We start from the raw sequence: 27,534 nt of genomic DNA, 5'->3' as shown, positions 1-27,534 counted from the left end.
ATAACTTTTAAATACTTAGACATACAGTATATGGGTTTCCATCTATATTCTTGTGCCAGGCCCTGCAATTTATTTTTTATTTTTTATTTTTTTAAAGATTTTATTTATTTATTTGAGAGAGAGAGAATGAGAGATAGAAAGCACGAGAGGGAAGAGGGTCAGAGGGAGAAGCAGACTCCCTGCTGAGCAGGAAGCCCGATGTGGGACTCGATCCCGGGACTCCAGGATCATGACCTGAGCCGAAGGCAGTCGCTTAACCAACTGAGCCACCCAGGCGCCCCAGGCCCTGCAATTTATTGGGAACAGGCCTGGTCCCAACAGTCATATTGTGGATTTTCCAAAAGCACACAGAATCAATAGGCCATACTGAAAAGAATACTAAATCTGGAGCCACAGATCTGAGTTCCAGTGTAAGCTACACTTAAAACATTCTGAGCCCTGGTTTTTCATGGAAACCAAGAGGCAAAATATTGCGTCTGCCTGCCTATGACAGAAGAGTGCAGGCAAGATATTCTCTTTGTTCTTACAATTCCATGTAGCTTCTTGCAAAATTTAGTTAAGAAATGGTCAGAAATATAAGCCAGTTGCTTAATACTATAATTAAAACCACCTGGAAATGGAAGCATCATCCAATTTCATCAGTGATCTGAAGACTATTCCCTTTTGTTCCAACTTGGTGCGAAGAAACTGTAGCACCAGAAATGTGGCGATCAGGTCCAGGAGACGCTCTCTTCCTTTTTTACCTAAAAGTGGAAAACTCTTTTATATCTGTTGGAAACTCTGCATTTCAAACTGTGCCCATTTATAAAAGTTCTAGTAAAGAATTACAATACTATTAAGCCATAATATATTAGCAGATCATAAAACTCTATAATTCTCTTCAGGATCCTTAACTAGCCTGTTATTTAAATAAAAAAGGACGAATGGAACATGTGCCATAGGACCCTGATGGTTGTTAGGAAACAATTACAACCATAGCTTCACTCCTCTGCCATCTTTAATAAACAGAGATGCATGAAGTTGGTGAAGAAATTCAGTTTCTAGGCTCCTGCTACAAATAGCTTAGAGGAGTAAACCTAAATATACAACAGATAAACAATTGATACAGCTGGGTAGGTCAACGTAGCAAATTGTTTCTAGTGATTTGTATCATTGAAGTAAATTTCTAGGCCCAAGATAGAGCTGCTACTGCCCAGGGTGCCATATCAGCAAACTAAAACCTAGATAACTTTTTATGTCCCTATAAACACTCCACTTGATCAGAAACACGATATATCCAGTCGGCCAATCCCCCAACACCAAGCCAACTTTGGGCGCTATACTCACTTCCCTGTTCCTTGATCTTTCTAAATACCGTCAGATATGCAACCCCAACCAATCAGCATAAACTAAGTACTTCTTCCTGGTTTCCTGCTTGCCTCTTTATATAAGAGCTTACAGCCCTGTCCCCTTTGCAGTGTTCTGGACTCTTGAGGGTGGAGATTGCCAGCTTCAGGAAGTGTAAAATAAACATTTTTTTTAGATCAACTAAATTGTCCTCTTATTACTTTAATAGTACCTATAGGTAACCAGTGTTATACACCTAAACCAAGGTATTTTACTATATTATAAAATACCAAAATTGAAAATGAATGTTTATATATACTGAGCCAGAAATTAACAACCCATTTTAATTTTCTTAAATGCAAGTCATGTATTCGAAACCACTTCACATGGAATTGCTGAGTCATATGGTAATTCTATTTTTAATTTTTTCATGAACCACTCTATTGTTTTCCATAGCAGCTACCATTTTACATTGCCACCAACAGTGAACAGGGTTCTGTTTTCTCCACATTCTCACCAATACTTGTTATTTTCTGTTGTTTTTTTTAAGAGGTGTCATCCTAATGGGTGTGAGGTGGTATCCAACTACCCATTTTAAAGAACAGAATATAATCATTACCTTGAAAGTGTCTGTGAGCTGTGTCCCAATTGTATTCTCTTTTGCTCCCTTTTAGAAACTACCACCATGCTGATGTTTGTGTTTATCACTCAGTTCTACCACAAGGTTTGTACCTTGTTTATTATTTTTTTTTTTTTTTTTTAAGATTTTATTTTTTGACAGAGAGAGAGACAGCAAGAGAAGGAACACAAGCAGGGGGAGGGGGAGAGGGAGAAGCAGGCTTCCCACTGAGCAGGGAGCCCAATGCAGGGCTCCATCCCAGGACCCTGGGATCATGACCTGAGCCCTAAAGGCAGACGCCTAATGACTGAGCCACCCAGGCACCCCTATATATTGTTTATATGTGTCTTTATCCTAATTTGTAGTATGTCTTTTTCACATTTTATATTTTATTTATTTTTAATAAAGAGGCATTGCTGATGTGTTAATCTTTTCCTTTATGACTTGTGCCTTTTTGCATTGGGAAATTCCTCTCTGAATGACAAATCAAATACTTCAAAATGTTAACATGTGGGGAATTTAGATGAAGGGTATATGAGAATTCTTTGTACCATATTTGCAACTTTTCTGCAAGGTTAAAATTATTTCAAAATAAATTAAAAAAAAAAGCCTTTCCTATCCTAAAATCATGAATATTTTTTCCAGTATTTTCTTCCAAAAGTTTTATTGTTTGTCTTTCATACTTAAGTCTTCAATCTATTTGGAGCTTTTGAGTATGGTATGAGGTAGAGTCAAACTGTACTTTTTGCCTTACTGTCTGGTTGTCCCATCACCACTGATTGAAAAGTCCATCTTTTCACCATTTTTTTTTAAATTATAACCACTCTACTGGGTACAAAGTAGTACATAACTATGGTTTTTATTTTCATTTCCCTGATGACTAATGAGCCTGAGCATCTTTTCATGTCCATATTAGCCATTTGTATATCTTCTTCAGAGAAATAGTTATTCAAATCCTTTGACTATTTTTTAATTTTGTCTTTTTATTACTGAATTTTAAGGGTTCTTTATATATTCTGGATACCAGTCCCTTATCAGATATATGATTTGCAAATATTTTCTCCCACTCTTTGTGTTGTCTTTTCATTTTTCAATTGCACACAAAATTTAAAAAATTTTGTACTGAGGCATAATTGACAAATAACATACAATTTTATTTTATTTTATTTTATTTTATTTTATTTTTTTTTAAAGATTTTATTTATTTATTTGAGAGAGAGAGAGAGAATGAGAGAGAAAGCGCATGAGATGGGGGGAGGGTCAGAGGGAGAAGCAGACCCCCTGCCGAGCAGGGAGCCCGATGCGGGACTCGATCCAGGGACTCCAGGATCATGACCTGAGCCGAAGGCAGTCGCCCAACCAACTGAGCCACCCAGGCACCCTAACATACAATTTTAAATTTGATCAAGTTTAGTTTCTCTATTTTCCTTTTGTGCTTTTGGTGTCAAGAGACCATTACCTAATGAAAGGTCATGAAGATTTACTTCTGTTTTCTTCTAAGAGCTGCATAGTTTTGTTTTGTTTTTGTTTTTTGTTTTATTTGTTGTTGTTGTTGTTTTTTGAGCCACTCAGGCACCCATGGGTCTTATTTATTTAAACCACACAAGAGTCAGATCTGGCCTGTGCCATCCTTTGTAAATGAAACTGTGGTGGACACTGATTCCCCCAGGAATGACTAAAATACATGGTTTGGAAGGTCCCTGCCATTTTTTCCTGGCAAGTTTCTTCTTCTATATAAGAATTTATCTAAGGTTAATGATTTTTTTTTTAACTTTTTTTTATTAACATATAATGTATTATTTGTTTCAGGGGTACAGGTCTGTGATTCATCAGTCTTACACAATTCACAGCGCTCACCAGAGCACATACCCTCCCCAATGTCCATCACCCAGCCACCGCGTCCCTCCCACCCCCCTCCACTCCAGCAACCCTCAGTTTGTTTCCTGAGATTAAGAGTCTCATGGTTTGTCTCCCTCTCCAGTTTTGTCTTGTTTCATTTTCCCCTCCCTTCCCCTATAATCCTCTGTCTTGTTTCTCAAATTCCTCATATCAGTGAGATCATATGATACTTCTCTTTCTCTGATTGACTTATTTCGCTTAGCATAATACCCTCTAGTTCCATCCATGTCATTGCAAATGGCAAGAGTTCATTTTTTGATGGCTGTATAATATTCCAGTGTGTGTGTGTGTGTGTGTGTGTGTGTGTGTGTGTGTGTGTGTGTGTGTTTGTACCACATCTTCTTTATCCATTCATCTGTTGATGGACATCTAGGCTCTTTCCATAGTTTGGCTATTGTGGACATTGCTGCTATAAACACTGAGGTGCAGGTGCCCCTTCAGATCACTACCTTTGTATCTTTGGGGTAAATACCCCGTAGTGCAATTGCTGGGTTGTAGGGTAAGAGCTGCATAATTTTAACTCTTATATTTGTAAGGAAGAGATCTAATTTCACACTTTTGCATATAGATATCCAGTTGTCCCAGCACCAGTTGTTTGTTGAAAAGACAGTTCTTTCCCCATGGCATTTGTCTTGACATCCTTGTCAACAACTGACCATAAATGTAGAGGCTTATTTTTGGACTATCAGTTCTATTCCATTGATTCTATTCCATCTATCTTTATGCCATTACCACATTGTCTTGATTACTGAAGCTTTTTGTAAGTTTTGAAATCAAGAAGTGTTAATACTCCTATTTTTTTTCAAGATTGTTTTGGTCATTCCAGGTCTTTACTTTTTCATATGAATTTTAGGATCAGCTTGTCAATTTATGCAAGAAAGTAATCTGAGATTTTGATAGGGAGTGGATTGAATCTGTAGATCATTTGGGGGAGTACTGTCATCTTAACAATATCAAGGTTTCCAATCCATGAACATGTGATGTTTTTCCATTTATTTAGATCTTTTAAAACTTTTTTTATTAATGTCTTATTGTTTTCAGTGTATAAGGCTTGCATATCTTTTGCTCAATTTATTCCTAAGTATTTTATTCTTTTTGATGTTACTGTAAACCTTGTCATATCTGTTATTAAATTATGCTAATAAAATAAGCTGAAAGGTATTCTCATTTTTCCTAAGCTCTGCAATATTTTGTATAGGTTGGAATTATCTGTTCTTTGAATATTTGGTAGAAGATGGGGGTAAAACCATCTCAACCTAGTGTTGTTTTCTTTGTCAGGAGGTTTTAAACTAATTTCTTTAATCACTACAGAATGATTCAGGCTTTCTATTTTTTCTTTAGTTGGGTGTGGCAAATTTATTTTTTTCTAAAAATTCATCTAAGTTTTAAGACTTACTGGCATAAGGCTGTTCATCAGTTCTTCTTGTTATGTTTTAAATCTCTTTACCACCTTTTGTTAAGTCCTCCCTTTTATTCTGAGTATTGTTTATAATGCCTTCTTTCTATCTCTCTTTTCTTGTTCACTCATGCAAGAACTTTATGATTTTTATTAATCTTTTAAAAAACCCAGCTTCTTTTGGATTTTTTTTTTTTTTTTTTTTGCTTTTCTTGTGTGCGTGTGTGTGTGTGAGGTTCCGTACAAATTTTAGGATTGTTTGTTCTATTTCTGTGAAGAATGCCATTGGAATTTTGATAAGGATTGCACTGAATCTGTAGGTTGCTTTGGGTAGTATGAACATTTAAGCAATATTCCAATCCAAGAGCATGGAATATCTTTCTATTTATTTGTGTCATTTTTTTCCATCAATATCTTACAGTTTTTACGTATAGGTCTTTCACCTCCTTGGTTATATTTATTCCTAGGTATTTTATTCTTTCTGATACAATTGTAAATGGGATTATTTTCTTAAAATCTTTTTCTGATAGCTCACTATCAGCTCACTATTTGTATCCTGCAATTTTCCTGAATGTGTTTATTAATTCTAACAGTTTTTTGGTAGAGTCTTTAGGGTTTTCTATATGTATTACCATGTCATTTGCAAATAGCAACAGTTGCACTTCTTCCTTTCTGATTTGATGCCTTTTATTTCTTTTTCTTGCCTAGGACCCCTTTCTGACTAGGACCTCCAATACTATGTTGAATAAAAATGGGGATAGTGGGCATCCTTGTCTTGTTTCTGCTCTTAGAGGAAAAGCTTTCTGTTTTTCACTATTGAATATTATGTTAGCTGTGGGCTTGTCAGGTATGGCCTTTATTATGCTGAGGTACATTTCCTCTATACCCACTTTGTTGAGAGGTTTTTTATTTTTAATATAAATGATAAAAATAAATTGCCAAATGTTTTTTCTGCATCTACTGAAATGATCATGTGATTTTTTTAGCCTTCATTTTGTTAATGTGATATATTAATTAATTTGCAGATGTTGAACCATTCTTGCATCCCTGGAATAAATCCCACTTGATCATGAAACTTTTAATGTATTGTTGAATTTGAGTTTCTAATATTTTGTTGAAGATTTTTTGCATCTTTAATCATCAGGATATTGGCCTGTAATTTTCTTTTCTTGTAGTGTCTTTGTCTGGTTTTGGTATCAGATGAATGGTGGCCTCATAAAATGAGTTTCGAAGTGTTCCTTCCTCTTGTACATTTTGGAAGAATTTGAAGGATTGGTACTAATTCTTTAAATGTTTGGTAAAATTCACGGTGAAGCCATCTGGTCCTGAACTTTTGTTTGTTGGGAGGTTTTTGGTTCCTGATTCAACCTCCTTACTGTTAATGAGTCTGTTCAAATTTTATATTTCTTCATGACTCAGTCTTGGTGGGTTGCATGTTTCTAGGAATCTATCCATTTCTTCTAGCTTGTCTAATATGTTTGCATATAATTCTTCATAGTAGTCTCTTATGACCCTTTAGATTTCTATGCTATCAACAGCAATGTCTCTTTCATGTCTGATTTTATTTGAGTCTATTTTATCTTGGTGAATCTAGCTAAAGGTTTGTCTATTTTGTTTATCTTTTAAAAAATAGCTCTTGTTTCATTGATCTTTTTTTTTAAAGATTGTATTTATTTATTTGACACAGAGAGACAGCGAGAGAGGGAACACAAACAGGGGGAGTGTGAGAGGGAGAAGCAGGCTTCCCGTGGAGCAGGGAGCCCGATGCGGGGCTTGATCCCAGGACCCTGGGATCATGACCTGAGCCAAAGGCAGACACTTAATGACTGAGCCACCCAGGTGCCCCTCATTGATCATTTCGATTATCTTTTTAGTCTCTATTTCATTTTTTTCCACTCTGAAATTTGTTATTTTCTTCCTTCTACTAACCTTGGGTTTAGTTTTTCTTTTCCTAGTTCCTTGCAGTGTAAAGTTAGGTTGTTTATTTGAGATCTTTTGTTTATAGCTATAAACTTCCCTCTTAGAGTTGCTTCTGCCACATCCCATGTTTTGGTATATTGTATTTCCATTTTCATTTAGCTCAAGTATTTTTTAATTTCTCTTTTGATTTCTGCTTTTACCCATGGGTTATTCAGTAACATGTTGTTTAACCTCCACATATTTGTAAATTTTCCACTTTTCTTGTATCCTCTAGAAGTATTATAGTTCTACATTTAGGTCTATGTTCTATCTCAAAGTAATTTTTTTTAAAGATTTTATTTTTTTAAAGATTTTATTTATTTGACAGAGAGAGACACAGAGATAGAGAGGGAACACAAGCAGGGGGAGTGGGAGAGGGAGAAGCAGGGTTCCCACAGAGCAGGGAGCCTGATGTGGGGTTCGATCCCAGGACCCTGGGATCGTGACCTGAGCCCTGAAGGCAGATGCTTAATGACTGAGCCACCCAGGAGCCCCTAAAGATTTTATTTATTAATTAGATAGACAGAGAGAGAGAGAACAAGTAGGGGGAGCAGCAGGCAGAAGGAGAAGGAGAAGCAGGCTCCTCGCTGAGCAGGGAGCCCAATGAGGGGCTTAATCCCAGGACCCTGGGATCATGACCTGAGCTGAAGGCAGATGCTTAACTGACTGAGCCACCCAGGTGCCCCTCAAATTAATTTTTGAGTATGGCATGAAGTAAGGGTTGAGGTTCTTTTTCCACTTGAAAATCCAATTTTTCTAGTATCAGTTTTGAAAAGTCTTTCCTTTCCCATTAATTTCACTGGTGTCTTTGAAGAAAATCAGTGGACTAAATATGCAGGTCTCTATCTGGACTTTCTATTGTGTTCCATTAGTCTACTTATCTATTTTTATGTCAATACCATACTGGCTTATAGTCTTAAATTTGTGCACTCCTACTGTCTTCTTCTACCACAAGATTATCTTGATTATTTTAAGGTTTTTTGCATTTTCATATAAATTTTAAAATCAGCTTGTCAGTTTGTATAAAATTGTACCCTGGGATTGCAGTGAATCTTTTTCTGGGCTCTTTCTTCTGTTCCATTGATCTAATTGTCTATACTGTCATCAATACCACACTGTCTTGATTACTACAGCTTTATAGTAAGTCTTTAAGTTGCATAGCATCAGTCCTCCAACTTTCTTCTTCAATATTGTTTTGGCTAGTCTAGGTCTTTTGCCTCTCCATATAAACTTTAGAATCTGTTTGTCCATATCCATAAAATAACTTCCTGGGATTTAGATTGGTATTCCATTGAACTGTAGATCAATCTTTTTTTTTTTTTTAAGATTTTTATTTATTTATTTGACAGAGACAGAGAGAGACACAGCGAGAGAGGAAACACAAGCAGGGGGAGTGGGAGAGGGAGAAGCAGGCTTCCTGCCAAGCAGGGAGCCCGATGCAGGGCTTGATCCCAGGACCCTGGGATCATGACTTGAGCCAAAGGCAGACACTTAACAACTGAGCCACCCAGGCGCCCCGAACTGTAGATCAATCTTGACAATACTGAGTTTTCCTATCTATGAACATGGAAAATCAATCCATTTATTTAGCTCTTCTTTGATCAGATTTGTCATTTTTTTTCATATGGCTCTTATACATATTTTATTACATTTATATCTATGTGTTTCATTTTTGAGGGTGCTAATATAAATGATACTGTGTTTTTAATTTTAAATTCCATTTTTTCTTTGTTGGAATATAGGTAAGCAATTGGCTTTTGTATATTAACCTGTATCCTGCAAGCTTGGTATAATTATTCACTAGTTTCAATAATTTTTTTTACGTTACTTGCAAATCTAATTAAAACCTTTTTGAAGTTTTCATTTTAATTTCAGTTACATTTCAAGGGTTTTATGTTGATTCTTTTGAATTTTCAACATAGTCAATGATATCATCTCGAAACAAAGAAAATTTTAATTTTTTCCTTCCTTGTCTATATATCTTTTACTTCCTTTTCTTGCCTTATTGCATTAGCAAGGACTTTTAGTACAATATTAAAAAGGAGTGAAGAGAGGGGCAATCTTTGCCTTCTACCCGATCTTCATGGAAAAGCTTCTAGTTTCTCACCATTAAGTATAATATTAGCTATAGTTTTTTTTTTCTACAGTCTTTACTCTGTTGAGATTCTCTGTTCATTGTTTACTGAGAGTTTTTAGCATCAATGAGTGTTCGATCTTCTCAAATGCTTTTTCTGAATCTATTGATATGATCATGTGATTTTTCATTTTTAGTTTGTTGATGTAATGGATCACATTAATTGATATCCTAATGTTGAACCAGACTTGTATACCTGTGATAAATCCCACTTGGTCATGATGTTCTTTTTATACTTTTTTGGATCCAACTTCCTAATATTCTGTTGAGGATTTTTGCATCTATGTTACTAAGAGATACTGGTTTGTAGTTTTCTTCTCTTGTAATGTCTTTGTCTAGTTTTAGTAATAGGGTAATGCTGCCCTTATAGAATGAGTTAGGAATTATTCCCACTGCTTCTCTACTCTGAAAGACATTATAGAGACTTAGTATAATTTCTTCTTTAAATGTTTGGTAGAATTCACCAGTGAACTCATCTGGGACTGGTGCTTTATGTTTTGGAAGGTTATTAATTATTGATTCAATTTCTTTAGTAGATACAGGTCTATTCATATTTTCCATTTCTTCTTGTGTGAGTTTTGGCAGATACTATCTTTCGAGGAATCAGTCCATTTTATCTAGATTATCAAATTTGTGGGCATGGTTGTTCACAACATTGAATCTATAGATCAACTGGGGAGAACTGACATCTTTACATTTTTAGTTTTCTAATCCCATTACCTTAAAATTTTTCTCCATTTATCTTAATCTTTTAAGAATTCTCTCAATTGGGGCACCTGGGTGGCTCAGTCAGTTAAGCCTGCCTTCAGCTCAGATCATGATCCCAGGGTCCTGGGATCAAGTCCCACATTGTGCTCCTTGCTCAGCAGAGAGCCTGCTTTTCCTTCTCCCTCTGCCCCTTCCTCTGCCGCTCCCTCTGCCACTCCCCCTGCTTTGTGCTCTCTCACTCTCTCTCAAATAAATAAAATCTTTAAAAAAAAATTCAATAATGTTTTGTAGTTTTCATTTTAGAAATCTTGCATATCTTTTAAAAAAATTATTGTTAAGCATTTGATGTTTTTAATACCATTATAAATGGTATTTTAAAATTGTATTTTCCAAGTATTTGTGGCTAGTACATGAAATTAAAATTGATTTTTGTATTTTGACCTTATGTCCTTTGACATTGTCTCAGCTTTTGTTTGACTTTTGTTAATTTCCTTCATTTCTTCTTTTTTTCAGGTTTTTTGTTAATCTGAATACATACATATATATATAGATAGATACATTTTAGTTACTTGTTTTTAGTGTTTTCTTTTTTAAACTAAGGTATACTTGACATACAGTGTTATATTAGTTACAGGTGCACAACATAGTGATTTAATAATTCTATACATTATACTACGCTCACAATCATAGATGTAATTACCACCTGTCATCATACAATGTTATTACAATATTATGACTAATATTCCCTATGCTATACTTTTCATCCCCATTATTATATCTTTATAACTGGAAATTTGTACCTCTTAATACTCTTCACCTATTTGCCCGTCCCTTCCAACCCTGTTCCCTCTGGCAACTGCCAATTTGTTCTCTGTATTTATGATTATGGAAAAAAGCCTCCTTTATTTTTATTTTTTATTTATGTTTCTTAAAGATTTTATTTATTTGCCAGAGAGAGAGAGAGAGAGAGCACAAGTGCACAAGCAGGGGGAGCAGCAGGCAGAGGGAGAAGCAAGCAGAAGGAGACGCAGGCTCCCTGCAGAGCAAGGAGCCCCACTGATCCCAGGACTCCAGGATCACGATCCCAGCCGAAGGGAGATGCTTAACTGAGCCACCCAAGTGTCCCTCTCCTTTATTTTTAAAGGATCTTTTCTGCTGGATATAGAGTTCTTAGTTTATAGGGCTTTTTCTTTCAGCACTTTAAAGATATTATTCGATTACCTTTTAGTTTCCATTCTTTTTTTTTTTAAGATTTTATTTATTTATTTGAGAGAGAGAGAGCGCACAAGCAGTTGGAGCAGCAGGCAGAGGGAGAGGGAGAACCAGGCTTCTCACTGAGCAGAGAGATGGACATGGGCCTCGATCCCAGGACCCTGAGATCATGACCTAAGCTGAAGGCAGCCGCTTAACCAACTGAACCACCTGGGTGCCCCTAGCTTCCATTATTTCTGATGTGAAATAATTCTTATAGATGTTGGGGTGCCTGGGTGGCTCAGTTGGTTGAGTGTCCAACTCTTGTTCTGGACTTGAGTCTTGAGCTCAGGGTCATGAGTTCAAGCCCTGTGTTGGGCTCCACTGTGGAGCCTACTTTAAAAAAAAATCTGGGGTGCCTGGGTGGCTCAGTTGCTTAAGCGACTGCCTTCAGCTCAGGTCATGATCCCAGGGTCCTGGGATTGAGTCCCGCATCCGGCTCCTTGCTCTGCAGGGAGCCTGCTTCTCCCTCTCCCTCTCCCTCTGCCTGCTATTCCACCTGCTTGTACTCTCTCTCTCTAATAAATAAAATCGTTAAAAAAAAGATTAAAAATAAAAAAAATAAAAAAAAATCTGTCTCGTGGCATGTGGGTGGCTCAGTTGTTAAGCATCTGCCTTCGGCTCAGGTCATGATCCCAGAGTCCTGGGATCAAGCCCCACATCGGGCTCCCAGCTCCACGGGAGGCCTGCTTCTCCCTCTCCCACTCCCCCTGCTTGTGTTCCCTCTCTCTGTCTCTCTCTGTCAAATAAAAAGAAAAAAAAATTCTTATAGATGTTCTCCTGACTCTAATGTGTCCTTGTTTTCTGTCTGCTTTAAGATTTATCTGTGGTTGGGGAAATCGGAGGGAGAGATGAACCGTGAGAGACTATGGACTCTGAGAAACAAACAGGGTTTCAGAGGGGACGGGGGTAGAGGGATGGGTTATCCCAGTGATGTGTATTAAGGGGGGCATGTACTGCATGGAGCACTGGGTGTTATACAAAAACAATGGATCGTGGATCACCACATCAAAAGCTAATGATGGGGGCGCCTGGGTGGCTCAGTCATTAAGCATCTGCCTTCAGCTCAGGTCATGATCCCAGGGTCCTGGGATCAAGCCCCTCATCGGGCTCCCTGCTCACCGAGAAGCCTGCTTCTCCCTCTCCCACTCTCTCTGCTTGTGTTCTGTCTCTCTCTGTCAAATAAATAAAATCTTAAAAAAAACAACAACAAAAAAACTAATGATGTTTGGTGACTAACATAATAAAATAAAATAAAATAAAATAAAAAAGATTTATCTGTGGTTTTCAGCAGTTTGATTCTGGTCTACTTAAATGTGGTTCTATTTGTATTTATCCTGCCTGAAGTTCTGTTGAATTTCTCAGATCTTTAAGTTGGATGTCTTTCAACAATTTTAGAAAAAATTCAGTTATTATTTATTCAAACATTTTTCTATTTACTCTCTTTCCTTTTGGGATCCCAATTACACAAATGTAAAACCTTTTGATATCATTCCACATGTCCTGGATTCTCTTCTTTTTTCATTCTATTTTTTTTCTATGCTTCAGTTTGGGTAATTTTTATTACCACTTTATATTATTGTAATTTAAGTTACATGATCTTTTTTTGTTTTGTTTTGTACATTCTGCTACTAAGCCCATCCAATGACCCTTTCATTGAAGATACCATATTTTCCAGTTCTAGGATTTTCATTTGATTCTTATAGTTTCCATCTATTTGCTGAGATCCTCGCATTTGTTCACCCATTCTGTTCTTCTTTTCTGATAAATCCTTTACTGTATTTATAATAGCAGTTTAAATCCTTGTCTGCTAATTCCAACATCAGGGGCATCTGTAGGTCAGCATCTGTAGTCCATTTTCCCCTAGATTATAAGTCATATTTTCCTGCTTCTTTGTATGTTATTAAATTTTCATTCTAGATTGTACTGTGAAAATTGTGGAGACTCTGGATTATGCTATCTTATTCTAAAGAGTGTTGAGTTTTGTTCTGGTGTATCCTTTGAAAGCTTTGTTTTAGGTTTTGTTAGGGTGGGCCTATTTCGTATTTCCCCTTCATCCTGTGGTAGTCTTTGATCATGATTTATGGTTCTTTTGACCCTTTTTGAGTTTTAGTGGAAAACTTGAGATGTTTATAAATTCTAACTTGCTATAATTCAAATGCCAAATTCTGTCTCCCCAAAACTTGGCAGCAGCCGAAATCTCTGCTCTACTCTTTCTTTCTAGTTGTTGCTTTTTTCTGGATTCCTTGAAGTCACACCCTGTGTATATATGGGTTAGGGGAGAACCAATGATCTGAGGGAATTTGTATGCAGATTTCAGAGCTCCCTGCTCCATGGCTCACTCCTTTCTAGGTTTTTCACCCTTAATTTCCAGCTACTCTGGCAGCCTTGAACTCTGACCCCTTTGTCAATATCCCATTAAGACTTTCTGTTTCAGTTCTAACCTCTCAAGTGCCTCATGAACTGAGAAGTACCTTTGAACAGCTGGATAAATGTGGAGCTCACCTCATTTTCTTCTTTTTTTGGGGGGATTTTGTACCCTTTGGTTTCTGCTTGTTTTTTTTATTGCATTACAGGTCTTAAAGGAGTGGTTTTAAAATATTTTGTCTGGGGTAAAGAAATGTTTTTGGTAGGAGAGTTAGTCTGATACAATCTCTTTTATCATTCCAGGAACTACAATTATCCTCATGCAGATATTCATCATTTCTTTTTAGTATAGTGCAAGTCAAAAAAAGATCTGCTAACCCTCGGATAAGCCTGGAGTATGAAAACCCTGACATTTTTTGAGGAGATGGCAGGGTAGTTAGACATTGCTGTTCAATGAATACTGACTAGTTGTTTAATAAAATGTTTATTTTATTAAAAAAAAAATCTCAAAAAAATTTTTAAAAAATCTCTTAACCTAGGACTAGCATTTCACCTTTAAACTACTTGCTCATCCATCCCCTTCATTATCATGACAAGAAACAGGTCCATAGACGTTGAACTTGCTCCGGTAAAGACTGACTAGATGCTCATAAAAGCTGTTTTCTCTTCCTTAACACAAAGTTAAAGTACATTTCCCAGCCTTCTTGTGTCTGGATGGAGTTCTGTTACTAGATCCTGCCACATTTTCTCTTTTCTCCTCCTATCTACCAGGTAGGTGATGCCAGAGCAATTTTCTTCTTTTCTTTTTACCAGAGTAATTTCAAAGAGACTTTTGATAATGGTTGAGCCACAATATGGAAGGAGCCTGGGTCTCTAAATGACAACCTGGAGTGGAATTTTCTGCTGACCACTATTTTACTGTGATATGGGCAAGAAAATAATCTTTATGTTAAGCTACTGAAATGTTGGATTTTTAAAATAGAAGTTACTGCTACTTATGCTAATTAATTTGCACAGGCAATACCCTAATTATTGATAAAGATATGACTATAAGTTAGTCCTCTGTTTCCTTGATGGTTAACAAATAAAATTCCATTCATATGTAACTTACATAATTATCATATTAGTACACTAGTTTACAACAAAATTTACAATTAAGAGCATGCCATTTAATTAATAGAAAAATGGTGACTTACCCAGAGATCGAATGCCTTTTTGTTCAAGAAAGCTGTTTAAAATATTTGTATTAAGGTTTAATATAAATCCCAGTTCTGGCGTAAGTTTCCAGAAGCCATCCTATAAAATAAAACAAATTTAAGCCACATTATTGAAATTTATTCACATACATAAGAACTTAATAAATGTTTCCAATTATTTCAATTCAGTTTAAGACATTTCTAAAAATTTTATTATCAAAAATTTTTATTATTTTTATTCTTAAAATGGAAGTTCTTCATATACTAGTGACAATATTTTTGGGAATCTCAAAAATACTATGGATGTTATGTATCAGGTAGCACTTACAAAAAGTATGGAAAGAGGCTCATGTGTAAGGATTTTTAAAAATGGTGTTATGCATTTTTTTCTTCTAGTAATGCTTTGAACTGATGTTTCTCAAACTTTTAAGTAGCGTGATTCCTTTTGAGCAACATTAAAAATGTGCCTTTATGATGTGTGAAATATGAAAATGACATTTTTTTACTAAATATAAAATTGTTATGGTAAATATGCTTTTTAAAACTACCTTATTTATTCTCACTGTCCCCTGCCCACCTCAGCTAACTTTTAAGGCTGATGTTTTTTACATATTATGAGGAGTTGTAAGCCTCATGGGGATCTCAAGCCATGGGGATCTTGAACTTGAAGTAGATCGACTCCAGGTCTCAGGGGAAATAATACAGGAAGCAGAAAGGAGGGTGAAGTCATAGGCAGATACACAGACTCTATGGCAATAATTTGAAAAATAATAGCAGTGATATATGCTAACTAGTGTTGAACTAGTTCTGGGTGCCTGGTTTTTTAAAAAAAATCTTTTTAGCCACTTCTTGTGCAGAGGCCATTACTATACCTTTTGCAGATGAGAACCACTTTTCAGATGAGAATACTGAGGCACAGAGAAGTTAAAGCAACCTGTTCAAAGTCACACAGCTAACAAGCAGTGGAGGCACAATTTAAGCCCCAACAGTCTGGCTCCAGGGCCCATAGATAGCAGTATCTGCTATACTGCTTCCAACACTGCTTTCATGTACATTCTTTCAGGTTAAAAAAAAAAAAAGCTGGCCAGCTGTTATTATCTCGTTTAAACCTCAAAACCACTCTAGGAGGCAGACACTATTATTATCCCCAGTATATGGGTGAAGAAACTAAGACTGAGAAAGGTTATCTGACTTGTCTTAAATCACAAAGAAGTAGGACTGAGGCTCAAATTTAGTCTCACACTAAATCAAGCTGCTTTTCCACTTCACTAAACTACTTTATATCAAAACACATAATTACACGTGTGAGACTGGGTCTTAGTACCAGTGCAGGAATTATATTTATTGAATGTTTATTAGCTACACAAATGGAATGATAATCTTTAACACAGTCTTACATGTTGAGTAATATTCCCAAGACCATATGTGAAAACAATCAGAATATACTTATACTTGTTCTTTATTTCACAATGGGAAGTTTACATGATTGCAATTCATCTATCTGTTCTAGAAGCTAGGAAATCAAGGTGTTACCCCATAACCCATTCAGGGATGCTAATTTTCAACTGAGGAATATTAACATTCACTTGCATGATATTCTGGACTAACAATTAAAAATAGATAAATACCGCCATCAAGCACACTGTATTGTTCAATGACTTTTTTTAAGCAAGATTTTCTCAATGAAGGAAGCAGCGTGTTGATTTACATTCTTCCACCAGTCACTTACCTCAGTAGTGCCCTGGTAAACATTTCAATGACCAGCTACTTTGAATAGCTCCGTTCTGAACTCTGAAGCTAATTAACCATAGACTTAAGGATAAATAAGACTAATACCTCAGTTTGTAGCCTGAAGAGTTCAGTCCAAGGCACAAAATTCATCCAGCTCTGTTCATCTTTTTGTGCCTGAAAGCTTTCAGTAAAGTCACTTCCTGTTATATCAGATTTTGCCACTTTTTTTCTTTTAAAAAAACGACTTCCCAGAAATTTTGGTGTTTCATTATTTTCTGTTTCAGAAAATCTTCCGTTACTTGAAGCAGATAATGAAATTTCGGCAGAGAGATCTGTACGGAGAGAACCCTCCAATTCAGTGTTAGCAAACAGATCTATTGGTGGCTTGTAACTGGCTCTGAAATGAACTGGAGAATTTTGAAAATAAAGAGGAGAACAAGAAAGGGAATGAACGTCAAACCCTCTGGATGGACCAGCAGAACTAACTCTATGAGGAGGCAGAAGAATATTTGGCTGCATGGGAGAGTCCAATTTAGGGAAAATGCTAGCAGAATTGTCAGTCTTATGGTCTTGATAAGTTTCAGGTAGATTAACCTCTCTGGAGTTAAATGAGGTACTTGTAAGAGCAGAAAAAGCAAAGGAACCAAGACATGGGGGAGGCAGTCTGAAAGGGGTACATGACACAGGGGTAATGTCACCCAAATAGTCAGCTTGAAGGTCTTGGTCATTCTTAGATGGACCAAACTGTTTGAGACTCCTAGCAACCTTCTTAGAACATGAGCGGGGAGGATGGAGGAAACCAGAACCATCAAAGGGCTCATCTTCCAAACTGGCTGAACCACGAGCAGCAGAAATGCTGCAACAACCAACCAGTTTTGGGAAAGGGGCATCTCTACATAGTGGTCGTTTAAATGAATCCATCTGACTTAAACCCAATGGCGTTTCCCCATCTCCACATTCAAAGCTGAGTGTTAAAGGTTTTTCTGATAGTTGGGAACTATCTTCAAAATCTTCAGAATCTTCCAGGTGAGATGATCTAAACTTTCTGTTAGTCAAATGTGGTTGTTGCAGTTCTTCATTCCATTCAAAGAATGCTGAAAAAGGCTGTCCAAGAGGGAAAAATATAATGTAAGGGAAAACACAAAATAAAACAAACAACCAAACATACTTCCTAGAATTGACTTCTGGGTAGACAGAAGATGTAGGGGCGTCTGGGTGGCTCAGTCAGTTAAGCTCTGCCTTCGGCTCAGGTCATCATCCCAGGGTCCTGGGATCGAGCCCCGCATTGGGCTCCCTGCTCTGTGGGAAGCCTGCTTCTCTCTCTCTCACTCCCCCTGCTTGTGTTCCCTCTCTCACTGTCTGTCTCTGTCAAATAAATAAATAAAATCTTTAAAAAAAAAACAGCTGATTTTTAAAAAAAATAATAAAAGAAAATAAAATAGCTGATTTACATTGGTAAAATTATAGGCTAATTATTTTTTTTAAAGATTTTATTTTTAAGTCATCTATACTCCCAATGTGGGGCTCAGATTTACAACTCCGAGATCAAGAGTCACATACTCTATCCACTGAGCCAGCCAGGTGCTGCCAGGCTAATTATTTCCAAAATATCTCAAAGACTTGTAATTCATATAAAACTGGATTTTATTTACTTGCAACTTTTTAAGAAAGACTTTACATTCAAATAATAATAGTAACATAGCATCCTTAACTCCCTTTTGTTTTACATATTGTTCAAAGTCTGGTGTAAAGATATATTCATGTAGTTACTTTAAAGCTTTTGAAATTTTTTGTCAGTCGTCTCATTTCCTTAATATTGCTGTAAAGCAGAATAAAAGACTAGAATAATTTATTCAAATTATCAGCTTATTTTAGGGCTAATTTACACACTATGATACTGCTAATTATAAAATTTTGGACAAGACACTTTTATGGTCCTGAGTTTCCTCTTGTATAAAATGAGGGGTATTCAAAGTTTCAACTTTCTAGACTCTCTACTCTGTTCCAACTGTTATATGTTTCAGTGGTGTTCCCGTGGTACAGATGTCTATTTTACACTAATATCACACTCTAGTTGTATTTTGATGTCATTCATCATCTTTTTGTCATGCAGATTTAATGCAGTCAAATTTTTTGATCTTTGTGTTTCTTGTTTTTGTTTCATATTGTTTTGTTTTGTTATCATGCTTAGAAATACCTTTCCTATTCAGAGACTATGCTTCCTAAAAGTTTCCTCTTACTTATTTTTTAAAATTGTTTCATGGTCTCTTGTTTACATTTAATTTTTCATCCAGTTGGAATCTATCCTGGTATAAGATGAGAAGTATGTAACTAACTTTATTCCTTTCCAGATAGCTACCCACTTTCCCCAACACTGTTTATTGGATAATTCTGTTTCCTCCCATTGACTTAAAATGTCATCTTTATCATCTACTAAATTCCCATGTGTTTTAGGATCTATTGCTGGACCCTCTCTTCTGTTCCATTGATGTGTCTAATTATTGTAATTTTATAAAATGCTTTAATATCTAATAGGTCTAGTCTATCACTATTGCTTTTTTTCAGTTTGCTTATCTAATGAAAAGAAATTTAACCAGAAAAACATTGTTTTTAAGTATTATTTTCAAATACATGTCTTGTCATATGTTCTGCAGTATAATTATTTAAATGTATACTGGAAATGACTGAGTTGGGAAAGGACTACTCTTTTTTTTTTAAATAGCTGATTTAAGGGGCACACTCTCCTAATTACTGTAGCCTTATAATAAGTCTTGAAATCAGATAGTGTAAATTACTTTCAATTTTCTCAGCAATGTTTTATAATTTTCAGTGTACAGGTCCTGCTTATTTTGCCAAATTTGATTCTATGTATTTCGTATTTTCTATGATATTATAAGTGGTATTGATTTTTAAATTCCAATTTTTGATTTTTGCCAGTATACAGAAATCCAGTTGGTTTCTAATATTGACTTGCATCCTATAACCTTGTCAAATGCACTTATTAGTTCTACTAGTCTTTCTATAGAATCTTTAAGATTTTCTACAGAAACAATTAGGTTGCTTATGAGTAAAGACAGCTCTACTTCTTCCTTTCCAATATGTATGCTTTATATATATACATATATGTATATATATATACATGTGTATATATGTGTGTGTGTGTGTGTGTGTGTGTGTGTGTGTGTGTGTGTATTTTTCTGCTTTAGGTACCAGCTACAGTCTTCTATGCAATGTTGAACAGAAGTGGTAAGTTCAGCATGCTTTTTTTTTAAAGTGCATCTGTTTAATTATATTATAATTATATTATAACCATTAATGCAATATGTCTCAATAATTTCATTCCTATAATAAAAAAATAATGGTATAATGATGGTTTAAAGCTGGTTCAATTGCAATTTTAGAGGCTTAATTATCAAAAGTGAAAATAGAAGACTATTAAAATAGCTAAAAAAATAACATGTCATAGTGCTAAATGTTTCTGTAACTATTGGTAAGGCTTACAGCTAAATTTGATGCAGAATTCTTTTTTTTAATTTTTAATTTAAATTCAATTTAGTTAACAATACTGTATTATTAGTTTCAGGTAGAATTTAGTGATTCATCATTTGCATATAACTCCCAGTGTTCATCACATCAAGTGCTCTCCTTAATGCCCATCACCCAGTTATCCCTATCTCCTACCCACCTTCCCTCCAGCAACCCTCAGTTTGTTTCCAAGAGTTCAGCATCTCTTACAGCTTGCCTACCTCTATTTTTCTTTATTTTTCCTTCCCATCCCCTATGTTCATCTGTTTTGTTTCTTAAATTCCACATATGAGTGAAATAGAATATGGTATTTGTCTTTCTCTGACTTCACTTAGCATAATACCCTTTGGTTTTATACACATCATTGCAAATGGCAAGATTTCATTCTTTTTGATGGTTGAGTAATATTCCAGTGTGTGTGTGTGTGTGTGTGTGTGTGTGTGTGTGTGTGTGTGTGTGTGTACACACCACATCTTCTTGATCCATTCATCTGTCAATGGACATCTGGGGTCTTTCCATAGTTTGGCTATTGTGGACATTGCTGCTATAAACACTGTAGTGCAGGTGCCCCTTCCAATCACTATGTTTGTATCCTTTGGGTAAATACCTAATAGTGTAATTGCTGGTCATAGGGTAATTTATTTTAACTTCTTGAGGAACCTTCATACTGTTTTCCAGAGTGGCTGCACAGTTTGCATTCCCACCAACAATGTAAGAGTTTCCTTTTCTCTGCATCCTTGCCAACATCTGTTGTTTCCTGAGTTGTTAATTTCAGCCACTCTGACTGGTGTGAGGTGGTATCTCATTGTGGTTTTGATTTGTATTTCCCTGATGATGAGTGATGTTGAGCATTTTTTCATGTGTCTGTTGGCCATTTGTATGTCTTTTTTGGAGAAATGTCTGTTCATGTATTCTGCCCATTTCTTGATTAGATTATTTGTTTTTTGGGTGTTGAGTTTGATAAGTTCTTTATAGATTTTGGATACTAGCCCTTTATCTGATAAGACATTTGCAAATATATTCTCCCATTCTATTGGTTGTCTTTTGGTTTTGTTGAGTATTTCCTTCACTGTGCAGAAGTTTTTATCTTGATGAAGTCCCAATAGTTCATTTTTGCTTTTGTTTCCCTTGCCTCTGGAGACGTCTCTTCCAATCCATGAGCATGGAATGCTTTTTCCATTTCTTTGGGTTTTCTTCAATTTGTTTCATTAGTATTTGTTAGTTTTCAGAGTACAGATCTTTTATTTCTTTGGTTCGGTTTTTCACAGGTGTCTTATGGTTTTTGGTACAATTTGTAAATGGAATTGAATCCTTGATTTCTCTTTCTGCTACTTCATTATTGGTGTACAGAAATGCAACAGACTTCTGTGTGTTGATTTTATATCCTGCAACTTTGCTGAATTCCTGTATCAGTTCTAGTAATTTTTTGGTAGAGTCTTTCTGGTTTCCTACATAGAGTATCATGTTGTCTGAGAAAAGTGAAAGTTTGACTTCTTCCTTGCTGATTGGGATGCCTTTTATTTCTTTTTGTTGTCTAATTGCTGAGGCTAGGACTTCTGGTACTATGTCGCTCTCTCCCTCTTTCTGTCTCTCTCAAATAAATAAGTAAAATCTTAAAAAAAAAAAAAATGTTTGGTAGAATTCCCCTGGGAAGCCATCTGGCCCTGGACCCTTGTTTGTTTGGGAGATTTTTGATTACTGATTCAATTTCTTTGCTGGTTTTGGGTCTGTTCAGATTTTCTATCTCTTCCTGTTTCAGATTTGGTAGTTTATATGTTTCTGGGAATTTATCCATTTCTTCCAGATTGCCTAATTTGTGGCATATAATTGCTCATAATATTCTCTTGTAATTGTATTTCTTTGGTGTTGGTTGTGATGTGTCCTCTTTCATTCATGATTTTATTTATTTGGGTACTTTCTCTTTTCTTTTTGATAAATCTGGCTAGGGGTTTATCAATGTTGTTAATTCTTTCAAAGAACCAGCTCCTACTTTCACTGATCTGCGTTTTTTTTTTAAATTTCTATATCATTTATTTCTGCTCTAATCATTATTATTTCCTTTCTCCTGTTGGATTTAGGCTTTGTTTTCTGTTCTTTTCCCAGCTTGTTTAGGTGTAAGGTTAGGTTGTGTATTTGAGACTTTTCTTCTTTCTTGAGGAAGGCCTGTATTGCTATTGAGCATCTTTTCGTGTGCTTACTGACCATTCATATATCTTCTTTGTAGAAATGTCTATTCAAGTCCTTTGCCCTATTTTAAAAAATGTTTTTAAAGATTTATTTTTCATTTGAAAGAGACAAAAAGGGGGAGGGGCAGAGGGAAAGAATCTTCAAGCAGACTCCCTGCTGAGCATGGAGCCTGACATAGGGTTTGCTCTCACAACCCATGAGATTGTGATTTGAGCCAAAACCAAGAGTCAGATGCCAAACTGACTGAGCCACCCAGGTGCCCCTGCCCTATTTTTGAACTGGGTTGTTTGTTTTGTTGTTGTTGAGTTTTAGGAGTTCTATATGTTCTGGATATTAATCCTTTCAGATATATCACTTTCAAATATTTTCTCCCTATCTGTGGGTTATCTTTTTATTCTGTGGATAGTGTCTTTTGATGTACAAAATTTTTAAAATTTTCATGAAGTCTAATTTCTCTGTTTTTTTCTTTTGTTACTTGTGCCAGATCATTGTTAAATCCAATGGGTGAAGATTTGTCCTATATTTCTTCTAGGAGTTATATTGTTTGAGGCCATATATCCATTTTGAGTTAATTTCTATATGTGATATTAGGTAAGGGTCCAATATCATTCTTTTGCATGTGGATCTCCAGTTTTTCCAGCATCATTTGTGCTTTCCCCAGTGAATGGTCTTGGTAACTTTGTCAAAAATCACTTGACCACATAGGCAAGGGTTTATTTCTGGGCTCTCTAATCTATTCCATTCGTCTATAAAAGTCTGTCTTTACACCACTATCACACTGCTTTGATAACTGTAACACTGGAGCAAGTTTTGAAATCAGTAAGTGTGAGTCCTCCAGTGTTGTTCTTTTTCAAGATTGTTTTGGCTATTTGGAGTACCTTGAGATTTCATATGAATTCCAGGGTGGATTTTTCTATTTCTGCAATAACATTGCTGAGCTTTTGATAGAGATTGCATTGAATCTATAGATTGCTTTGGTTAATACTGACACTTTTAATAATATTAAGTCTTCCACTGTCCTATCTTCAAGTTCACTGCTTCTTTCTTCTGCCTGCTTAAATCTGCCTTTGAATCCCTCTAGTGAATTTTTCATTTCAGGTATTGTACTTTTTAGCTCCAGAATTTCTTCTTGGTTTCTTTTTAAGTCTTCTGTCTCTTTATTGATATTTCCATTTCATTCATTCATCATTTTCTTGACTTTCTCCACATCTTCCTTTAGTTCTCTGAGGACCTTTAAGATCACTGTTTTAAAATCTTTGTCTAATATATCTGCCATTTTGTCTTTTTCAGGGACAGTTCCCATTGTTTCATTTTTTTCTTTCTTTGGGCTATACTTTCCTGTTTCTTTGTATGCCTTATGATTTTTCCCCTTGAACACTGAATATCTGAATCTAATAAATGTGGTAAATCTGGATATAAGATTCTCTCCTTTCCTCAGTATTTGTTGTATTTTTATTATTCTTTTCTCTTTCTTAATTGTTTTAGGCTGTCTCTGTGGTAAGGATCAGCCTGAAGTATAGACTTAATGTCTTCTTGAGTCTTCTCTGAGCCTTTCCTCGGGTATGGGCAGTTACTTTTTAATTATCACCATATAGGAATTGTTTTTGAATGTCCTAGTCTTCAGTGTCTGACTCCCAAAAGGGGAAGAGCAAAAAATGTTCAGGGGGAATAAAGGTGCAGCTCTTTAAATCCCCTGGAATTTGCTTCAGCCAAAGGAGGAGGGGCTTGCAACAACAGGGGAGATGCACCAAAGGCTGCCTACCTCTTTATCTGCTAGTTGGGATACAGTCATTTCCCCAGCCCTGCCACTGCCCATCTGTTCGGTGGTGGCCACTGTTTCTCTTCTCTCTAGTAGGACCTATGTGACCAGAGAAGTGAACTCAGAAAAAGAGTGGAAACAGGATTTTCAAAAGTTATTATCCCTTTCTCCTTGCTTTAAAGACAACTGTAAGATAAAACAAAACAAAAATTCTGCATGAAGAATTTGAGGAAACATTTATGGTTTGGTTTTGTAGTTATTTACCATCTCAGATTATGATCTTATGAATAAAGTAAGCAAATGACATTTAATGTGTTTTTATATTCTTAATTGACACAATAACTTCAAAATGGATCAAAGAAAATGAACGTTGCATATATTATATTTTCCCAAAATTCCTTTCAAATTTTTTCCTTAGATTCTAAATTCCTAAATTTTGGCAATTTGATTCTGCTAATCCAGATACCTAAGGGTCTTATTAGCACTGTTTTGTTCCTTTGGTTTTGAATATGCCTTCCAATTTCTATGGGAGTCACATTTTTCAATCTTATTTCTGGCTATAAAGGCCACAGTATAAAGCACTATAAACTTTAAGAATTATTAGTGGTGAATTTAGATTCTCAGATAGAACTTTTATCACTACTTTCACGATGAACCTATTAATTACTTAGAGGAAGTGACTTTAGTTTCTTGTATGACAGTTTATTTGTCTATGAATGAAGCCAAATCACAGTTGTTCCCCTTTGGTACTTTACAGCTACATTTATGTATGGTGACTTTCTCAGTCATGTAACAGCTTTTTTATAAATGTGCAAATATTTTCCATTCTGAGGGAGACAACAGTTTCTCCATATACAAGCAATAAGGGTGATATTTTAAACAAAGGGTTCCCCTCACAATCCTACAAATATGGAAACACAATATTAATTTATTTGGTAATTAACATTTACCTGTGCCACACTGATACCTGGTTGCTCCTCCTGCCAGCTCATGTATGGCAGAAAATCTACATCTTCTTTGGCAATAAGTTCCAAAATATTTGGAATATTAGGAGAAGGTGACTCCTTACCATCCTATATTGAATCATAATTAGGTAAAAACAAAACAGACATTATCAAATTAAATGATTACATTCTAAAGCCTAGTGAATCCTTAGTTTGAAATATGTATGGGTGTCAGATTAGATTGTTTGTTCTGGGCCACAAGGGAGGGAGAGAGAGTCTAAAAACACAAGTTTGCTCAGTTGAGTGGCTTTCCTCTTTATTGAGCTGGTGTGGGAGCTGTGGTAAGTGCCTTCTGTGGGTTTTCCTTTTAAACTTATAAAAGAGAAAGGGCCTCTCACAGGGTAAGGGAAGCTCAAGCCCTTTCTATTTGTTGAGGGTCTTGCATTAGTAAAAGATGAGAAACGCCAAAATGCAATAAAATTATAGTGTATTTCAGAAATACACATATAACTAAGTAATAATTTATAACATTAAAAATATAACATATGTGACCCACTTAGAGAGATGATAATGAGCCCTTCATGAATGTGAGGCCCTGGTTTGATGGTCCTCCCTGCCTCTCCCCTCCCTGCTCTTCACAAGCCATGAATGTAGATATTGTCAGTAACAGTCAGAGCAAAAGTAATTTTCTTAATATGTAAATAAAAATGAAATAACATGAATTAATAATACATACCCTTTTCTCAACTGCCACAAAGCTTGTAAATTGTGTTATGAGAGAGTTTTCTTTACTGAGTTTAATAATCAGAGATTTTAAGATTTGCTTCTTCATCTAAAATACAATCAAACAAATGAAGTCACGTCTTATTTTATTTTTCACTGTTTAGCTATGTATGACCAATAAAACAAGTATTAAATAATCAACAAATGTGTTTTCTATAAAATAAACCATTTTATAATTAGTATTTCAAATTAAATTGAGTCAATTGCCCTGTCTAAATGTCTAGAGTAGGTGACTCAACATTCTCTGAAAAATAGGATCAAGTGACTGGCTAAGTCATAGAAAAAAACAATTCATATTTATATAGCTCTTTATGGTTACAAAGAACTCTCACTCTCAAGTGTGGTGAGTTTCTGCATTCTTTTACATGTAGCCCATGCCTCCCATTTTAAAGATGAAGAATCCAAGGTGTAGAGATGTGGAGTGACTTGTTCAAAACCCTTTGGTGGCAGGGCTTGTCAGTTGCCCCCAGAGATAAAAAGGCCTTAAGTAAGGTACCTGGGTGGCTCAGTCGGTTAAGCATCTTGGCTTCAGCTTGGGTCATGGTCCCAGGGTCCTGGGATTGAGTCTCACATTGGGCTCCCTGCTCAGCGGGGAGTCTGCTTCTCCCTCTACCCTTTCCCCAGTTTGTGATCTCTCTCCCTCTCTCAAATAAATAAATAAAATTAAAAAAAAAAAAAGGCCTTAAGTAAAACAGAACACCAGGCTGCTAATCCAAGGGCAGCAAAGGAGTACAGTGAAAACACAAGGCCATCTATCACCTGCTATGACTGCATTAACAGCCAGGGGAGGCACTCTGGTTCCTTCTTTCTGGGAGGGCACTGAGTACCACTGCTCCTAAGCTCATTTAAGTTCACAGCTACAGAGGGACCAGGCCATGAGGTGGGCTGGCTGGGTGGGACCCCCTGCCGGGGGCCTTATCAGGTCAGTGAAGAAAGAGCAGGGTGCAGGGTGGGCTTTGGCTCCACTGTGTGATTTTAGGCTGGTCACCCGCCTGTCCTGCACCTGGGCTCCTTCATCACTAAGATGAGAATACCAACGCCTACAGTGTATGAGATCTGAGGTGATATTTATGACAGGCACTGAGCAAACATTCTCGGAGCCCTCCTCTGGCCTGTTTCTGATGAGTAAAATGATCACAGAATTCTTAGGAAACCCATGACATCTGTTCTTTCATTAATTCATTCAACAGACATTTACTGAGCACCCTGCAGCCCAGGCGCAGAAAGTACAGCTGTAACGATGAATGCCCCCATACCGCACGTTTCTCCACCCAACTACCCTCACTTTACATTTCCACGGATAAATCAATTTAAGAAGGATGAAGAACAATGAAAAGAGCAAACCTCATGATCTGTTTCATTTTCATGGAGAATGCCATCTTCATAATCTTGGATCAGAGCTCGTGCTGTCAGCTTGTGGATCATCTGTGTTTAAGCAACAAAGGGGAAAAAAGATTCAAATGGCTTCTAATTAAAGTCTTACTTAGAAAACGCTTTTAAAATTGAGGTATAATAGTACATACAATAAAATTCACCCCTTTTAAGTGTACAGTTTGATAAGTTGTAACAAATGTATACAGTTGTGTGACCACCACTGAAATAAAGATACAGAAGAGTTCCTTCACTTTCAAAAGTGAAGGGCACTCCTCATGCCCCTTGCTGTCACCTCCAGCCCCTGGCACCCACTCATCTGTTTTCTATGCCTACAGTTTTACCTTTTCTATAAAAGGGCATTTTTGTCAATTCAATT

General features: G+C 36.2%; 1 protein-coding gene across 4 annotated transcripts in view; it reads right to left on the bottom strand.

Annotated features, from left to right (window-relative positions):
* The window catches only part of PARP4 (poly(ADP-ribose) polymerase family member 4), a 109,198-nt gene that overhangs the window by 7,793 nt on the left and 73,871 nt on the right, over nucleotides 1–27,534 (bottom strand). For 2 of the 4 annotated variants that reach the window (XM_028105012.2, XM_028105034.2), the window contains 7 exons: nucleotides 27,129–27,209; nucleotides 25,738–25,833; nucleotides 25,008–25,130; nucleotides 24,061–24,156; nucleotides 16,692–17,690; nucleotides 14,856–14,955; nucleotides 611–743 (listed from right to left, as the gene is read on the bottom strand). In XM_028105012.2, coding sequence (XP_027960813.1) covers nucleotides 611–743; nucleotides 14,856–14,955; nucleotides 16,692–17,690; nucleotides 24,061–24,156; nucleotides 25,008–25,130; nucleotides 25,738–25,833; nucleotides 27,129–27,209 — 1,628 coding nt within the window. The remainder of the gene's footprint in view (nucleotides 1–610; nucleotides 744–14,855; nucleotides 14,956–16,691; nucleotides 17,691–24,060; nucleotides 24,157–25,007; nucleotides 25,131–25,737; nucleotides 25,834–27,128; nucleotides 27,210–27,534) is intronic. The other 2 variants (XM_028105053.2, XM_028105043.2) reach the window with 2 other exon arrangements.

This window comes from Eumetopias jubatus, unplaced genomic scaffold (genome assembly GCF_037043125.1).
Source record: "Eumetopias jubatus isolate StellerSeaLion01/CBP00866 unplaced genomic scaffold, mEumJub1_p1.0 scaffold_3, whole genome shotgun sequence".
Lineage (NCBI taxonomy): Eukaryota > Metazoa > Chordata > Mammalia > Carnivora > Otariidae > Eumetopias > Eumetopias jubatus.
Note: the sequence above shows the minus strand (reverse complement) of the source record. Positions and strands in the feature narration are given on the sequence as shown.